Below are 19,827 nucleotides of genomic sequence, written 5' to 3' on the forward strand. Positions count from 1 at the left end.
TATCTTTTAAAATAAAGGATTAAAATGTCAACATCTAGAATATTATGTCTCGTAAAAATTCTGCTGGGGTTTCATGGTCTTATGCTTCTTCCCTTCTACAAATAAGCTAGGACGATAAATTCACAATAGACCTTCAATTAATATAAAACTAAAGGTTTGGTGCAATAACACAGATAAGTAGGTTAGGAGTCTAAAGAAACATTTTTTATTTCCATTTGAAGCCAATAAAAGGAATACAAAGAGTTGCCAGAAATCTTTCCTGTTTTATTATATTTGGCTATCAGCATAAGGGCATTAAGAAGAAAGGTTCAAGCTTTGAAAAGTGCTCCCTCCAGGGAACTCAATAGAAGCAAATCAGAGTGTACATGTTCCTTCTTCCTCCTTCCTTTCTATGGGTACCTGAACTTAAGAACCTTCAGAACACAGTAAAAATCTAAGTCAGATAGTAAGGAAGAGGAGACTAAGATGAAAAGATGCCATTTATAGTGGAGGTTGCGTGGGAAGGAATGCTAGTATGATCCACGGAAGGAGAAGAGTAGCCGCAAAAATCATTAGACACATTGGACCTCAATTTTAAGGGCCAGGCCCAAGGCCCAAGGAACATGTAAGAAACATGTTATTATTTATTTCTCTGAATTATCATAGTGGAATTATCATAGTGGAAGGACTTCACTTTCAGACCAACTGTTCACAATACTCAGTCATCTGCAGGAAAAAACAATCCAAACATGTGAACATAAGTTTTTTTTTTTTTTTTTTTTTTTTGAGACGGAGTCTCGCTCTGTCGCCCAGGCTGGAGTGCAGTGGCGCAATCTCGACTCACTGCAAGCTCCGCCTCCCGGGTTCACGCCATTCTCCTGCCTCAGCCTCTCCGAGTAGCTGGGACTACAGGCGCCCGCCACCACGCCCGGCTAATTTTTTTGTATTTTTAGTAGAGACGGGGTTTCATCGTGGTCTCGATTTCCTGACCTCGTGATCCGCCCGCCTCGGCCTCCCAAAGTGGAACATAAGTTCTTAAAGGACTACATTCAGGAGAAAGGACTCACATCTTGGCTGTATCTGCAAAGGGCACCGAGGCCCTGAATGGGTGACTGGATCAGATGACTTCAAAAGAGCTTCTAAGCCTGAGAAATCAAATTCTATACCAAGGCTGCATCAACGAGTAGGGGATGTTCTGGGATTTTAGGATGTGAACCTTCATGGTCATAGAATAGGGCAATTTTTATCTGTATTCATGTGGTTAGTCAGAACTTAAAATTCTAAGAACATGGGTAACGAATTAGAAAATAAGTTAATAATCCTACAACTCTGGAAATACATATTAATATCAATGTTAAAGTATCTGTGGTTGTGATCTAATATCACAACCATAATGTGATGCAGGATTAGTGTACACATGGAAAACAGCTCTCTGGAGGAAAGTTTTATTATTCCCTCAGGGCTTTCTTACAGAGTATGGATTTTTTAATTCCTAGTGGAATATTTTTCATACACCATTGCAGACTATTAAGTACCAGATATTACATTATGTAGTTTAAACTTTGCACTACTGCATGAGAAGACTTCCCTGTCGGAAAACTATTTTTTATAGCTAGCATTTTTTAATATGAAAATGAACATTCCTTTGGGTAAGATCACTGCAACTGGAATTTGGGAGAACTTTATAACTTAACATATTCATCAATGTGTAGAAATTATCTTGGGGAAGGAGGGTGAGGAGAGAAGAAAATACAACAGGAAGAAGGCTTTTTAATAACTTATAGTGTTGACACAGGGCAAAGCAATGGTATTTATAAGGTCTGGCTTCCACTGGGCATAACTGTAAACAGGTAGGGGACTAGCGTAGGGTGCTAGCAAGTTAAAAAATAATAATAATAGTGTTAAAAAGCAAAGGAAAAAATGCATTAAACTTCAGGCCAGTTAAAGGTACACTTACTAATGGTGGACTATTAACTACACACCCAGGAGAGCTGCAGACTCGGAAATATTAAAAAGGCAATATAAATGCACTTTCCAGGCAATTCTTGAGAAAATAGATGTCTTGCAGAATTTTGGAGTCAAATATGGAAATAAAATCTAAGTGTTAGTGGTCATTTAAAAATCTTTGCCACAGAGAACTTGGATACTCAGTATTTGGAAAAGCGGATAGAAAGTTTAAACAAAATTGACTACTCACTTGTAGACTGTGCCTCCGTTGCCATGACCAAGAGTGTCCCGATATCGTATGTCTTGTTCATTCATCTCCACAAGAAAGAAAGAAAAACAAAAAGGGTGTCATGCTGTGGATGGAAATGTCAAGGAAAAGCAACTCTGGGCCATAAACAACAAGCAGTCTGGGTCATTTCAAGTTCAGCTGCAAGAACGAGAAGATCAATACAACATTTGCTGTCCAATTTATAAAAGACGATACCAAGGGACGAAGTGATGGAAAGTTTAATGACAATTTGTTTGCCTGGGTCATTTCATTAAAGTTTGATAAAAGGTGTCAAAATGGAATGATATAACATAGCTCAAAAGGGTCAGGTCAGAGATACTGATAAGAAAACAGTCTCCAGTACTGCATATAACCAATGCCAAAGAGCACTGCACATAACCGAAGTCAAACTTAGGAAAACAACACACACACACACACACACACACACACACTCAGTAATCTAATGCACGATCTGTAAATAAATCAGCCCTAGAAAACTCCTCAGATGACCCCCATAATTAACATTTAACAAACTAAATAATGTTTATGATTTTCCTAGAGTAGATATAGCTTTTCTTTGCAAATAACAAACTAGTATACAGCAATAATTAGGCAGAAATCATATTATGAAGATGGAAAAGTACCAAATCAATGCACTTAAGATGCACATATAGTCGAACATTATAATACATAAAGGAAAAATACATAGGCATGTAACTTTTATTAAAGTCATTTTTGTAACTTTATATGTAAAAGTTTGCATGTTTTTCAAGGTTCTATAAAACCTATTATACCACAAATAACTACTCTCATTTGTATTATGAAGAGTAGGTGAATTATGTTAGTGCCCATAAAATAATGTTTTAGAGTTTAGAGAGCTCCCTATATAATTATTTATCAAATGACTTTAAGACTAGTCAGACTTTATTTGATGCATTCAGTAATTTTCTACACACTGGTCCAGATGCTTAAAAATTAACTGCCAACTTTATTCACTAAGTGGATGTAATAAAGGTGTTCTTTTCCATATAGCTAAAGCTTGGGGAAAGCCACTGTAAGCCCTGAAAAAAAAAAAATCAATTTCCAGGGAATTGCACTGCCTTGCATGGGCAGAAAATGGATAGAGTTTTTAATTCAATATCACTTGGAAAAAAAATAGTTTGCTCTCAGACCAGTATAGTAAAGCTTTAAATATTTTGCTCTACTTTAAACTTCCACCAATTGAATAAAGCAAGGGTTCATTTACCAAGGGAAATATTTTCCTTCCACACATTTCTGAAGTTGAAGCTTCAGAGAGCTGTGATAATTAGGAGTACAATGCAGGTAACAGAAACAGCTTCCTTTCCAAGCCATTTACCAATCCTTAAAAGAATATTGACAGATTAATGTGTAAAGGCCAATTCAGCACCCAATTTAATTGTAGTACAACCAGACTGATGCCCTTTACAATCAGCTAATTATTATATTTAGGGTCAGTGAAGTAATGAAAGACATGCCAGAACAACTGGCAACTATTTTCCTATTTGAGGGGAATTCTGTTCATCACTACCTTTATATTACTAATACAGAAAAACAATTTTAAGCTGTATAAAAGGTGTGGCATAAACAAAATAAATCTCATTATTCTGGACCGAATGATAAATTTTAAAGCAGCATGAAGAAAAGTAGCACATAAAGTGACGAGATGCTAAACTAGCAGAGTTGCTGTTTGGTTTACTTTGATCAATGAAGGAAACATAAATAGGAGTATCCATTGGTGGGCACTGGGCTAATTCCCTTAGAACATTTCTCTAGGTAATCTAAACATGTCTGTAACAACCTGATTTGTACTATTAACTAGCAAGCTACACTCTCATCATGGCTTGACATAAATTTCTAGGAGAGACACTTCACTCACTCAAGTACACAAATTCTGAATTTGTGGCACGAAGTTTTAAGGGTAAGCAGGAAGTTGCTATGTAGTAGATAGAGTCTACACTCTAGAGGGACCACAGTCTGCAGTCATATCCCCTCCACCACTTCATAGGCAAAGGGGTAGGTATGGTATGTCTCTGAGCATGTTCAAATGGTATAATTCTGACATCATAGTCTTTTTACCACTTATATCCACTACAGGGAAAAGAGAAGGGAAGAAGCTACCCAATCCACATTCCCAGCACTCCAACCTAACAAGGAGTAGTAAGCATCCAACACTGTCAGGGCACAAGCAGGGAAGGAATGCAGGGAGGAGAAGGGGAGAGGGAGAATGTTTGTTGCAAGTGTATGTGCGTGTGCATTAATTAACACTGTGTAAGCAAATTCAAGAATGGAAAAAATCAAGACAAATATGGAATCCTTCAGATAACCAGGAGGATTGCAAGAGTCTCATAAAGATAAAAATGGTTTTGAAGAGCAAGTTCTGGAACCATGTCACTCAGTATCCATAAAAAGTGAGCAATGTGTTCTTATAATGTCTTTCTACAATGTTTTAAAGTTATGCAAACCTTTGGCCTGTGAACTGATTTACAGTTTTTTAGTTTTAGTTTTTTTTTTTTTTTTTTTTTGGAGACGAAGTCTCACTCTGTCACCCAGGCTGGAGTATAGTGGTGTGAACTCAGCTCACTGCAAACTCCACATCCCAAGTTCAAATGATTCTCCTGCCTCAGCCTCCCGAGCAGCTGGGATTACAGGCACATGCCACCATGCCCGGCTAATTTTTGTACTTTTAGTAGAGATGGGGTTTCACCATGTTGTCCAGGCTGGTCTCGAACTCCTGACCTCCGGTGATCAGTCTCCCTCAGCCTCCCAAAAGTGCTGGGATTACAAGCGTGAGCGACCGCGCCCGGCCTGATTGTGTTTTAATATTAAAAAATATCAGATTCTTTTTCTTTTTGCTTATTTGAATTTTCTAATTTTTATATGCTGTACAAATACTCCTCATGTAAAAAAATTTGGGGGGGATGGGAAAAACAAAGCAAAGCCCAAGAATTGATTACAAAAAATATTTTTAGAACTTCATATCTCTGATCAAATGGGCTAATTTAATTGATCTTAACTATGAAAAAATCATTAAAGGGATCTACAATCAACTAGTAGTATTTCTGCTTTTTTCGTTTAGATAAGGATATTAGGGGGTGGAGCCAAGATGGCCGAATAGGAACAGCTCCGGTCTCCAGCTCCCAGCCCCAGCGACACAGAAGACTGGTGATTTCTGCATTTCTGCTTGAGGTACCGGTTTCATCTCACTAGGGAGTGCCTAACAGTGGGTGCAGGACAGACGGTGAAGCGCACTGTGCGCGAGCCGAAGCAGGGCGAGGCATTGCCTCACTCGGGAAGCGCAAGGGGTCAGGGAGTTCCCTTTCCTAGTCAAAGAAAGGGGAAACAGACGGCACCTGGAATATCGGGTCAGTCCCATCCTAATACTGCGCTTCTCCAACGGGCCTGGAAAACGGCACACTAGGAGATTGTGTCCCGCACCTGGCTCAGAGGGTCCTATGCCCACGGAGTCTCGCTGATTGCTAGCACAGCAGTCTGAGATCAAGCTGCAAGGCGGCAGCGAGGCTGGGGGAGGGGCGCCCGCCATTGCCCAGGCTTGCTTAGGTAAACAAAGCAGCCAGGAAGCTCGAACTGGGTGGAGCCCACCATAGCTCAAGGAGGCCTGCCTGCCTCTGTAGGCTCCACCTCTGGGGGCAGGGCATAGACAAACAAAAACTCAGCAAAGAACCTCCACAGACTTAAATGCCCCTGTCTGACTGACAGCTTTGAAGAGAGTAGTGGTTCTCCCAGCACGCAGCTGGAGATCTGAGAACAGACAGACTGCCTCCTAAAGTGGGTCCCTCACCCCTGAGCAGCCTAACTGGGAGGCACCCCCCCAGTAGGGTCAGACTGACACCTCATTCAACCGGGTACTCCTCTGAGACAAAACTTTCAGAGGAACTATCAGACAGCTGAATTTGTGGTCTCACGAAAATCCGCTGTTCTGCAGCCACCGCTGCTGACACCCAGCCAAACAGGGTCTGGAGTGGACCTCTAGTAAACTCCAACAGACCTGCAGCTGAGGGTCCTGTCTGGTAGAAGGAAAACTAACAAACAGAAAGGACTTCAACACCAAAAACCCATCTGTACATCACCATCACCAAAGACAAAAAGTAGATAAAACCACAAAGATGGGGAAAAAACAGAGCAGAAAAACTGGAAACTCTAAAAAACAGAGCACCTCTCCTCCTCCAAAGGAACGCAGTTCCTCACCAGCAACGGAACAAAGCTGGATGGAGGATGACTTTGATGAGTTGAGAGAAGAAGGCTTCAGACGATCAAACTACTCTGAGCTACGAGAGGAAATTCAAAACAATAGCAAAGAAGTTAAAAACTTTGAAAAAAAATTAGAAGGATGGATAACTAGAATAACCAATGGAGAGAAGGGCTTAAAGGAGCTGATGGAGCTGAAAGCCAAGTTTCGAGAACTACGCGAAGATTGCAGAAGCCTCAGTAGCAGATGCGATCAACTGGAAGAAAGGGTATCACTGATGGAAGATGAAATGAATGAAATGAAGAGAGAAGGGAAGTTTAGAGAAAAAAGAATAAAAAGAAATGAACAAAGCCTCCAAGAAATTTGGGACTATGTGAAAAGACCAAACCTACGTCTGATTGGTGTACCTGAAAATGATGGGGAGAATGGAACCAAGTTGGAAAACACTCTGCAAGATATTATCCAGGAGAACTTCCCTAATCTAGCAAGGCAGGCCAGCATTCAGATTCAGGAAATACAGAGAACGCCACAAAGATACTCCTCGAGAAGGGCAACTCCAAGACACATAATTGTCAGATTCACCAAAGTTGAAATGAAGGAAAAAATGTTAAGGGCAGCCAGAGAGAAAGGTCGGGTTACCCACAAAGGGAAACCCATCAGACTAACAGCTGATCTCTCAGCAGAAACTCTACAAGCCAGAAGAGAGTGGGGGCCGATATTCAACATTCTTAAAGAAAAGAATTTTCAACCCAGAATTTGCTATCCCGCCAAACTAAGCTTCATAAGTGAAGGAGAAATAAAATACTTTACAGACAAGCAAACGCTGAGTGATTTTGTCACCACCAGGCCTGCCCTAAAAGAGCTCCTGAAGGAAGCACTAAACATGGAAAGGAACAACCGGTTCCAGCCATTGCAAAAACATGCCAAATTGTAAAGACCATCGAGGCTAGGAAGAAACTATAGCAACTAACGAGCAAAATAACCAACTAACATCATAATGACAGGATCAGATTCACACATAACAATATTAACGTTAAATGTAAATGGGCTAAATGCTCCAATCAAAAGACACAGACTGGCAAACTGGATAAGGAGTCAGGACCCATCAGTGTGCTGTATTCAGGAAACCCATCTCACGTGCAGAGACACACATAGACTCAAAATAAAGGGATGGAGGAAGATCTATCAAGCAACTGGAAAACAAAAAAAGGCAGGGGTTGCAATCCTAGTCTCTGATAAAATAGACTTTAAACCAACAAAGATCATAAGAGACAAAGAAGGCCATTACATAATGGTAAAGGGATCAATTCAACAAGAAGAGCTAACTATCCTAAATATATATGCACCCAACACAGGAGCACCCAGATTCATAAAGCAAGTCCTCAGTGACCTACAAAGGGACTTAAACTCCCACACAATAATAATGGGAGATTTTAACACCCCACTGTCAGCAGTAGACAGATCAACGAGACAGAAAGTTAACAAGGATATCCAGGAATTGAACTCAGCTCTACATAAAGTGGACCTAATAGACATCTACAGAACTCTCCACCCCAAGTCAACAGAATATACATTTTTTTCAGCACCACACCACACCTATTCCAAAATTGACCACATAGTTGGAAGTAAAGCTCTCCTCAGCAAATGTAAAAGAACAGAAATTATAACAAACTGTCTCTCAGACCACAGTGCAATCAAACTAGAACTCAGGATTAAGAAACTCACTCAAAACCGCTCAACTACATGGAAACTGAACAACCTGCTCCTGAATGACTATTGGGTACATAATGAAATGAAGGCAGAAATAAAGATGTTCTTTGAAACCAACGAGAACAAAGACACAACATACCAGAATCTCTGGGACACATTCAAAGCAGTGTGTAGAGGGAAATTTATAGCACTAAATGCCCACAAGAGAAAGCAGGAAAAATCCAAAATTGACACCCTAACATCACAATTAAAAGAACTAGAAAAGCAAGAGCAAACACATTCAAAAGCTAGCAGAAGGCTACAAATAACTAAAATCAGAGCAGAACTGAAGGAAATAGAGACACAAAAAACCCTTCAAAAAATTAATGAATCCAGGAGCTGGTTTTTTGAAAAGATCAACAAAATTGATGGACCGCTAGCAAGACTAATAAAGAAGAAAAGAGAGAAGAATCAAATAGATGCAATAAAAAACGAAAAAGGGGATATCACCACCGATCCCACAGAAATACAATCTACCATCAGAGAATACTACAAACACCTCTATGCAAATAAGCTAGAAAATCTAGAAGAAATGGATAAATTCCTCAACAAATACACCCTCCCAAGACTAAACCAGGAAGAAGTTGAATCTCTGAATAGACCAATAACAGCTTCTGAAATTGTGGCAATAATCAATAGCTTACCAACCAAAAAGAGTCCAGGACCTGATGGATTCACAGCTGAATTCTACCAGAGGTACAAGGAGGAACTGGTACCATTCCTTCTGAAACTATTCCAATCAATAGAAAAAGAGGGAATCCTCCCTAACACATTTTATGAAGCCAGCATCATCCTGATACCAAAACCTGGCAGAGACATAACCAAAAAAGAGAATTTCAGACCAATATCCTTGATGAACATTGATGCAAAAATCCTCAATAAAATACTGGCAAACCGAATCCAGCAGCACATCAAAAAGCTTATCCACCATGATCAAGTGGGCTTCATCCCTGGGATGCAAGGCTGGTTCAACATACGCAAATCAATAAATGTAATCCAGCATATAAACAGAACCAAAGACAAAAACCACATGATTATCTCAATAGATGCAGAAAAGGCCTTTGACAAAATTCAACATCTCTTCATGCTAAAAACTCTCAATAAATTAGGTATTGATGGGACGTATCTCAAAATAATAAGAGCTATCTATGACAAACCCACAGCCAGTATCATACTGAATAGGCAAAAACTGGAAGCATTCCCTCTGAAAACTGGCACAAGACAGGGATGCCCTCTCTCACCGCTCCTTTTCAACATAGTGCTGGAAGTTCTGGCCAGAGCAATCAGGCAGGAGAAGGAAATAAAGGGTATTCAATTAGGAAAAGAGGAAGTCAAATTGTCCCTGTTTGCAGATGACATGATTGTATATCTAGAAAACCCCATTGTCTCAGCCCGAAATCTCCTTAAGCTGATTAGCAACTTCAGCAAAGTCTCAGGATACAAAATTAATGTACAAAAATCACAAGCATTCTTGTACACCAATAACAGACAAACAGAGAGCCAAATCATGAGCGAACTCCCATTCACAATTGCTTCAAAGAGAATAAAATACCTAGGAATCCAACTTACAAGGGATGTGAAGGACCTCTTCAAGGAGAACTACAAACCACTGCTCAATGAAATAAAAGAGGATACAAACAAATGGAAGAACATTCCGTGCTCATGGGTTGGAAGAATCAATATCGTGAAAATGGCCATACTGCCCAAGGTAATTTATAGATTCAATGCCATCCCCATCAAGCTACCAATGACTTTCTTCACAGAATTGGAAAAAACTACTTTAAAGTTCATATGGAACCAAAAAAGAGCCCGCATCGCCAAGTCAATCCTAAGCCAAAAGAACAAAGCTGGAGGCATCACGCTACCTGACTTTAAACTATACTACAAGGCTACAGTATCCAAAACAGCATGGTACTGGTACCACAACAGAGACATAGATCAATGGAACAGAACAGAGCCCTCAGAAATGATGCCGCATAGCTACAACTATCTGATCTTTGACAAACCTGACAAAAACAAGAAATGGGGAAAGGATTCCCTATTTAATAAATGGTGCTGGGAAAACTGGCTAGCCATATGTAGAAAGCTGAAACTGGATCCCTTCCTTACACCTTATACAAAAATTAATTCAAGATGGATTAAAGACTTATATGTTAGACCTAAAACCATTAAAATCCTACAAGAAAACCTAGGCAATACCATTCAGGACATAGGCGTGGGCAAGGACTTCATGTCTAAAACACCAAAAGCAATGGCAACAAAAGCCAAAATCGACAAATGGGATCTCATTAAACTAAAGAGCTTCTGCACAGCAAAAGAAACTATCATCAGAGTGAACAGGCAACCTACAGAATGGGAGAAAATTTTTGCAACCTACTCATCTGACAAAGGGCTAATATCCAGAATCTACAATGAACTCAAACAAATTTACAAGAAAAAAACAAACAACCCCATCAAAAAGTGGGCAGAGGACATGAACAGACACTTCTCAAAAGAAGACATTTATGCAGCCAAAAAACACATGAAGAAATGCTCATCATCACTGGCCATCAGAGAAATGCAAATCAAAACCACAGTGAGATACCATCTTACACCAGTTAGAATGGCCATCATTAAAAAATCAGGAAACAACAGGTGCTGGAGAGGATGTGGAGAAATAGGAACACTTTTACACTGTTGGTGGGACTGTAAACTAGTTCAACCATTGTGGAAGTCAGTGTGGCGATTCCTCAGGGATCTCGAACTAGAAATACCATTTGACCCAGCCATCCCATTACTGGGTATATACCCAAAGGACTGTAAATCATGCTGCTATAAAGACACATGCACACGTATGTTTATTGCGGCACTATTCACAATAGCAAAGAGTTGGAACCAACCCAAATGTCCAACAACGATAGACTGGATTAAGAAAATGTGGCACATATACACCATGGAATACTATGCAGCCATAAAAAATGATGAGTTCGTGTCCTTTGTAGGGACATGGATGAAACTGGAAAACATCATTCTCAGTAAACTATCGCAAGGACAAAAAACCAAACACCGCATGTTCTCACTCATAGGTGGGAATTGAACAATGAGAACTCATGGACACAGGAAGGGGAACATCACACTCCGGGGACTGTTGTGGGGTGGGGGGAGGGGGGAGGGACAGCATTAGGAGATACACCTAATGCTAAATGACGAGTTAATGGGTGCAGGAAATCAACATGGCACATGGATACATATGTAACAAACCTGCACATTGTCACATTGTGCACATGTACCCTAAAACCCTAAAGTATAATAAAAAAAAAAAAAAAAAAAAAAGATAAGGATATTAATTCGACTTTTCAAAATGAAGCATAGGAAGAGTATTCATTATATAAGAAAGTGATATTTAGAAGCTTACGGAATATTGTATTGAAATATTATAGTTGGGATCAAGTATCATTTAAAAAATCACAGAATTTTACAGCATTCTAAGACCATTTAGCCCACTTTACTTAGGTTACATAACTAGTCAAAAACTCAGTCTTTCAGTATACTCCAGTTCAACATCATAGCTCAGCAGTTTGTCTCCGGTATTAAGTATGGAGGGACATTCCTATCAATGGCCACTGGCCCACAGGAAGGTAAACAATCAACTGAAAGACACTCACAAGTTAAAAGCAATTTCATTAGCTACAATGTTAGTTTTTAAGAAGAAAAATGTTTTTAAAATCACACAGCTCTTTAAATTGAAAAGAGGTGAAGGAGAGCTTTTTATTCAATAACAATACGAAGTAGTTTTTTTTTTTTTTTTTTTTTTTTTCTGAGATGGATCTCACACTGTCGCCCAGGCTGGAGTGCAGTGGCCCGATCTCGGCTCACTGCAAGCTCTGCCTCACGGGTTCACGCCATTCTCCTGCCTCAGCCTCCTGAGTAGCTGGGACTACAGGCGCCCACCACCATGCCCAGCCAATTTTTTGTATTTTTTTAGTAGAGTTGGGGTTTCACCGTGTTAGCCAGGATGGTCTCGATCTCCTGACCTCGTGATCCGCCCGCCTCGGCCTCCCAAAGTGCTGGGATTACAGGCGTGAGCCACTGTGCCCGGCCAATACCAAGTAGTTTTTAAATACAGTCCAGGTTCCTTGTTTTGACTAAAAAAGCAAATAAAAGGCAGAATAATAAATGTGAGGGAGGAGGAAGAAAAAGCCACAGGAGTTACAATTACATGTCAACTGCCAAGATAGCAAATGACCTTAGAGAAATGACTGGCGCTGAGCTCTGTTCCTGCTGAAAGAGAGGCAGGGGCCATAAAAGAAACAGAGACAGCAACAACCCATGGGCAGGCAGGTTGGGTTTGTGTGGGTAAAGGAGGGCTGTTGTGTAGTTTGGACTTACATACACAGCGTCATTTATGTTTCACTCTTCATATGCAATCCAAGATGAACTGTAAGAATCTAAGAGTTACATATACTAGTAATGATACAATTTTTAAACTTTTTAAATTTTACAGTAGATACCTATTCCCCCTCCCTTTTTTTTTTTCTAAATACAAAAAGGTTTTCCTGTTGTTGGGTTTTTTTTGAGACAGAGTCTTGCTCTGTTGTCCAGGCTGGAGTGCAGTGGCACGGTCTTGGCTAACCGCAACCCCTGCCTCCTGGGTTCAAGCTATTCTTATGCCTTGGCCACCTAAGTAGCTGGGCATGGGCCGCCACATCCAGCTAATTTTTTGTATTTTTCGTAGAGAAGGGGTTTCACCATGTTGGCCAGGCTGGTCTCAAACTCCTGGCCTCAAGTGGGCCTCCTAAAGTGCTGGGATTACAGGCATGAGCCACCACGCCCAGCCAAATACAAAAAGTTTTTCTACAGGCTTTTTGAAGTTATCAAAATAACAGCCAAAAGATGCAGCTGGACCAGAATTAGTTCTAGATCTGATCTGAGTAGATTTATACTTGATTTATATCAGGAATAGGAAAATACTGCCACCCTCTCCTATAAAATCTAAAAAACAAAAAAAAAGAAAAAATAACTTTAGAGATGCAAGGGCCAAACTCACATATCTCTGGAGTAACTGTGCACTTTTTAAATTCTTCAAATTGACCCTTTGGGCTATTTCTAATGAGTTTCAAATCAAGGGCCAATGTTAAACAGATGATGCCACACTAGAACTGAAGTAGGAAAAACACATCCAGAAAACACATCAGTGAGACTGATTTATAGCTCTCAATAAAACTTGCCAAAAATATCTTCTGATTTATTTTTTTAAGCTGGAAAAATGGAATTACTCCAACATAAAGTGATAACAGGAAAACAATGTCTCCATTCCAAAGACTAAATGTTAAACTTTTTTTAAAGTGCTTGATTTAATATATTAATGAAATTAATGGAAAAAATGAAATGGAATTCAATTATGGATCAGCACAGAAAATACTCTTTGTTTATTGTCTGTGTTAAGAAGAATCAGTACCTATCGCTTATAAATCATTAATATAAAAATGCTCAATTAATCCTTATTTTATATATAAAGGTCTGACAGAAACTAGTCCCATCACTAGACCTTTGCTTCACAAATCGAAGCAATAATGGTTTCAGAAAGCAGTCACACTCTATGAGCAGACAATTGGAGAGATTTAGTAAATCCCACTTTATAGAGCAGAGACTAATCGGAAAACACAGGCCAGTCAAATGTTTCTTATGAACTGTTGACACTATATCAATGCTGAATCAATTGGTGGCATTTACTCTGAGTGACAGAAAAGAAATAAATATTTATATCACATAACCTATATCAATGAACCCAGGCAGAAAGCTATTTCTAACTTGTCAATATTTGATTATCTTGAAGAATCATGTCCCTTTCTTTTAATGATTAATATGAATTCCTTATTAAATCTAAGTGGAGGCTAGTGGAAAGGCAAATCATTATTAATGCTTGAGAGCATAAACCACTAAAATAAAAAACTATGTTCAAGTGTTAAAGTATCATTAAATGTGACTTACATCTTCCATATCAAGTGGTGTCAGTGTTCAGCCCAGAAATTTATTGATGCCTACAACTGTGCACAGTACCTCACTGCAATGCAATTTCACTCACTGTTTAGTTACCCTATAGCACCAAGGAATTAAGGAATTAGAAGGAGACATTTTGAAAGCTTCCAGAGGTGGGTTTTTTTGGTTTTTGAGGGAGTTTTTTGAGTGCAAGTAAATGTAAGAAAGGCTAATCCTTATAAAGAAAAAAAAAGCCATATTGTTTAATATGAGGTTATCACACTCCCAAGGGAAAGCAATAAACACTCTTTAAGTGTCAAAAATCCTTGCCAGGATAACCTCCCACCATATAGAGAACCTCATAACTGAAGCCACTAAGATATCTATGGTACTAGGTTTACTGTCAAAACATTATGAGACTGCTTATTTTTTGTCAAAACATTATGAGAATGCTTATTTTTTGCAGTGGAAAAACTGTTTTTCATTTTTGAAAGAAGAGTCTATGACAGGTTATTTTCCATTGCCTGGGCTGAACAAATGTAGTTAAAGTTTCTTAATTTATGTCAATTTTGAAATATATTTTCCAGCTGAAGAACACAGTGACTCATACATAAATTACAATTAGTAACTACAATGCAAGCATGTTGAAGATACATAAATATCCTAGGCTCGATATTTTTGCTTTTAGTCATATTTTATTTATATATACTGGTTCTAACAAAATGTAAGGCACTGAGGTGATACAGATGTGGACCTCAATCTAAACAAACCTTTGGCTGCTGAAAGTTAAAGGTATTCGATAAATACTATCTAAAATGTTGAGACTACAAAGATTATACATACACCACACTAGATTCTCCTTAGCTGTATATAGGATATTTAAGGACTAGAATTCACATACTCTGGATGGCAATCAGATGTCAGAAGCAGATCAACTTAATTTCTTCTAACTGTATTCAAGGAATTGTGTGCTAAATAAGCAAGGCCTCCAGAAGCACTACCATACAGCACTGTTTTAAGGCATGCACATCTATTAGGCCACAATGTTACAGGTGATATTAAAGGACAGGCATGAGGACCTGGCTTTGTCTTCTTGACATGCTCCACTACAAGTACTTGATTCATGAAATGCCAATGAGGCTTGGAGAGGTCAGCGTGTGAAGGCACTGAATAAGCATCTGAGATAATTAAGATTTCAGCCTTCGAAACATGGACGGGAAGTGAACAGCAGTTAAGAAAATCAATAAGAGTCTTTTATTTGCAGTGACACAGATGTCTCAGTCAATAGAGCCTAATAGGCAGGCTTGATCGCAATGGACAGGCGCCTGCCTCCAAGGCTATCAAAGGGCTTCCACTATAACAAACATTAAAACGCATTTATGTTGCTACTGAAGAATCGAGGACCCTGTAGGTAGCTTAATTTACCAGTGTATGTTTAAAAGCACTCTACTATTTCAGATGTGTCCATTTACTTGAATCAAAATTAGTATGAAATAACTGGCCTGAAGGCTTGTTTGTCCCTCACTGGCTGGGTTAGGCCATTCAGCTTTAGATGGCCAGTCTACTAGGCAAACCAAGGTCTCCTGAAGGCCAGGAATTTTATACACCAAAGGTCTGCTGTCACTCTGCCTCCCAAAAAGCCAGTGTTAGTTTCAGGACAAAAGAAGGAGGTAAGGTGAAAAAGTAATGGTTTTTCCTTTTCTCCCCAAAGATAATGAAAGAAACAGTCACCTCAGAATGCAGGGCCATTTCAACAGCCCACGAGTTGACACACTTGTTCAGAACTGATTAACTTTTTAAAAACTGAGATGGCAGCAGGGTGTGTGCATGGTACTTCACTCTGCTGGGAGTGAAACCCATTAGCACAGTTTGAAAAACGGGCTGCAAATTGTTCTGCCAATCAAATTAAGCCATGTTATTCATTTATGACAGGAAACTCACAGACTCTTTATCTGTTTAATATGCTTATGGATACAAAAACTGGATGGTAATATGTTATTATTATGTGAAAATCTTAATATATAATAATACCTACCTGGCCATTGGCTAATATTTTTTTCAGTTCAGCAGAAGACTTCTTTAAGCTGAAAAGGAAAGATAATTTTTAGTGGCAAGATCATCAACACCTCTGAACACCACTGAAAATTCCAGACTGAAATACACCTTTGCTTTTAGGTATAGGTATTGAGCACATTCTTCACATCCTTCTCCCAACGCAAATTTTTTTCAAAAGTAACTGGCCAAATGCAAAAGGTATCAAATAAAGAGACTAAAACCCTGCTAGTAATCTAAAGCAATAAAGAAGCCTACACTCAAGATGAAGCTACAATATTTTATGAACTACTTCAGTGACATTTTTATGGTCATTAGTTCTACTGGCTTTAGATAGCCTTTCAGAGGCAATTTCATGTGGACAATGTCATCTGCTAAGCACTAATATTCACAGCAAATAAAGATTATAGAACTTCAAAAGACAAATAGATAATTTAAGTCCTGGTCTCTTACACAGTTAAAAGTTATAATTCAGCTTCCTGGGAAGCAAATATGTAGTACAAATAAATCCTGGTACTCACTAGCTGTGTGATCTGGGACAAGTTACTTATCCTCTCTGAACCTCAATTTCCTCTTTCTGTAAAATGGGGAAAATACCAATTTTATAGGGTAACCAGGAAAATTAAATATTACAAAAATCCAGCGCTGTGTCTTGTCCATAGTAGGTGTGTTTTCACAAATAAAATTAATAAATTGTAGCTGGCTTTTTTTCCTTTCCTATGGGTATGAGACTCAGCTCCGAGTTATTTAGGAAGTATTACAGTGTTCTCTGAACATATATGACTATGTTAACACTCACATGGATGAATTTAGTGAAATTCCTTTTTTTTTTTTTTTTTGAGACGGAGTTTCGCTCTTGTTGCTCAGACTGGAGTGCAAAGTACAATGGCACAATCTTGGCTCACCACAACCTCCACCTCCCAGGTTCAAGCGATTCTCCTGCCTCAGTCTCCCAAGTACCTGGGATTATAGGCATGTGCCACCACGCCTGGCTAATTTTGTATTTTTAGTAAGATGAGGGTTTCTCCATGTTGGTCAGGCTGGTCTCGAACTCCCGATCTCAGGTGATCTGCCCGCCTCAGCCTCCCAAAGTGCTGGGATTACAGGTGGGAGCCACCCCCGCTGGCATGAAAGTCCTTATTGAAGAAAGAATGGTAGTCAAGGGGAGCTCTGAAGTCTTCTAGCTTTATAATGAATTATACCTGTGAATACCTACCTGACTAGTAGAGTAGCATTTAAAATAGCACCTTCCCCCAGCAATATTCTATTTGAGATTTAAAGCCTGTTAAGGGGCTGGCACGGTGGTTCATGCCTGTAATCCCAGCACTTTGGGAAGCCAGTGCAGGTGGATCACGAGGTCAGGAGATTGAGACCATCCTGGCTAACACGGGGAAATCCTGTCTCTACTAAAAATACAAAAAATTAGCCGGGCGTGGTGGCCGGTGCCTGTAGTCCAAGCTGGAGGCTGAGGCAGGAGAATGGCGTGAACCCAGGAGGCGGAGCTTGCAGTGAGCCAAGATTGCACCACTGCACTCCAGCCTGGGCAACAGAGCGAGACTCCATCTCAAAAATAATAATAAAAATAAAGCCGGTTAACTCTACTTTTTTTTTTTTTTTGAGACGGAGTCTTGCTTTGTCACCCAGGCTGGAGTGCAGTGGTGTGAGCTCGGCTCACTGCAACCTCCACCTCCTGGGTTCAAGCGATTCTTCTGCCTCAGCCTCCCAAGTAGCTGGGACTACAGGCGTACGCCACCACGCCTGGCTAATTTTTGTATTTTTAGTAGAGACAGGGTTTCACCATGTTGGCCAGGCTGGTCTCAAACTCCTGACCTCGTGATCCGCCCACCTCGGCCTCCCAAAGTGCTGGGATTACAGGCGTGAGCCACCACACCCGGCCAACTCTATTCTTAACCTATCCACTTTAGCCCTTTACCTACCTACCCATGCTAGTTGTCAGTATAGATGTCTTTCTTCCTACCATACCCTCCCCCAACAGGGGAGAGTCTGGGAGCTCCCTGAGAACACAGACACATCTTACATATTCTATATACTCCACTCTCTTCTCACCTTTAAATATAGCCCAATGACTTGGCATATGCTAAGGGTTCCACAAATGGTGGTCACTGCTCTGGTTATTATTATACTGTGGCAGCAGTAGTAGTAATGCAGTAAGACATTAAGATCATAAATACATCAGAAAGCAAAAGGGGCCAAGCACAGTGTCTCAAGCCTGTAATCCCAGCACTCTGGGATGCCAAGGAAGGAGGATCGCTTGAGCCCAGGAGTTCAAGAACAAGCCTGGGCAACATAGTAGGGCCCCATCTCTAAAAAAAATTAAAAACTTGGCCAGGCATGGCAGCACGTGCCTGTAATCCTAGCTACTTGGGTCACTTGAGGCCAGGAGGTCGAGGCTGTGGTGACCCGTAATTGTGCACTCCAGAATGGGGGGGGTGACAGCAATAAGACCCTGTCTCAAAAAGAAACAAAGAAAAGAAAGAGACAGAGTGAGAGAGAGAGAGGGAGGGAGGGAGGAAGGAAGGAGAAAGAAAGGAAGAAAAGAACAAGAAAAAAAGAGAAAGGACTCAAGACCTAATATGAAATACACATATTCCATTTGGTACCTTTAATAGGTTACATTTGAGAGAATCTCAGACTTCAAGTTTGATCACACTTTACCACTTCAAGTTATAATTACTCTTCTTTCTAAATACATCTTAAACTTTTGCTATGGTCAAATGTAAACTATGGAGCCTGAGTTCCTATTTTCCTAGATTTTATAAAGTATGTCTTCACCCAAGGGTTCTTGACTTTAATGTCCTATCACATCTAAGAATCGATGCACTAAAGTGGCAATTAACAATTTTGTAGAATAGGATGAAAGCTGAAACATAGACGAAAAAATACACAGCTGCCTAAAATCAGTCCAGTTAACATAATAATAGCAGCTACTATTTATCAAGTGATGACCATGTGCTAGGCATTGTGCTAAATGCTTATTATCCTAATTTAATCCTTATAATAACTATACTTTAGGTATAGTTATTATCCCTAATTTATAAAGGATACTAAAATACAGACCTCTAAGACACAGATCTTGCTCGAAATCCGTCTATCTCTTATACACACACACACACACACACATACACACACACACACTTTTTTCTGGGAAACATTCAGATCCTAGTTTTCCCACAAATGACTCCCAGTTTGATAGTTCCAATTATTGTAAAGACACAAATAACCAAAAAAGCCCAGGCAAGGTTTCTACATAGATATTCCATTATATTATAAACTTGAATTAATAACATTTTGATTCATTGCATTTATAAAATGCCTTTCATCCAAGAAATAAAACATGATTCCTAATACAGCTTCATCAGTCTTTCTAACACCAGCAGTAGATAGATGGAAAGTTTAATCATCCTAATTTACAGAAGGAGAAAGCTAAGTAGTTTAGGAAAGGCCTTGCCTTGGCAGTGGGACTTGAATTCAGTAATTATGGCCTAGGAACACCATGTGGATTAGTAAACTCAGTTTAATAAACAGGCATTCACCTAAGGCAAAAGAAAAAACAACCCATGCTTTGAGAGTAATAGAGGAAAATACTGTTTCATTCATTATGCTAGTATCTGGCTATCAACTTTGT

General features: G+C 39.6%; 1 protein-coding gene across 4 annotated transcripts in view; it reads right to left on the minus strand.

The window, feature by feature from the left end:
- Positions 1-19,827, minus strand: part of MAP2K5 (mitogen-activated protein kinase kinase 5) — a 268,034-nt gene that overhangs the window by 202,008 nt on the left and 46,199 nt on the right. For all 4 annotated transcript variants that reach the window (XM_032175733.2, XM_058427173.1, XM_058427172.1 and 1 more), the window contains exons 7-8: positions 16,165-16,213; positions 2,177-2,241 (exon numbers count right to left, since the gene is read on the minus strand). In XM_032175733.2, coding sequence (XP_032031624.1) covers positions 2,177-2,241; positions 16,165-16,213 — 114 coding nt within the window. The remainder of the gene's footprint in view (positions 1-2,176; positions 2,242-16,164; positions 16,214-19,827) is intronic.

This window comes from Hylobates moloch, unplaced genomic scaffold (genome assembly GCF_009828535.3).
Source record: "Hylobates moloch isolate HMO894 unplaced genomic scaffold, HMol_V3 SCAFFOLD_14, whole genome shotgun sequence".
Classification (NCBI taxonomy): domain Eukaryota; kingdom Metazoa; phylum Chordata; class Mammalia; order Primates; family Hylobatidae; genus Hylobates; species Hylobates moloch.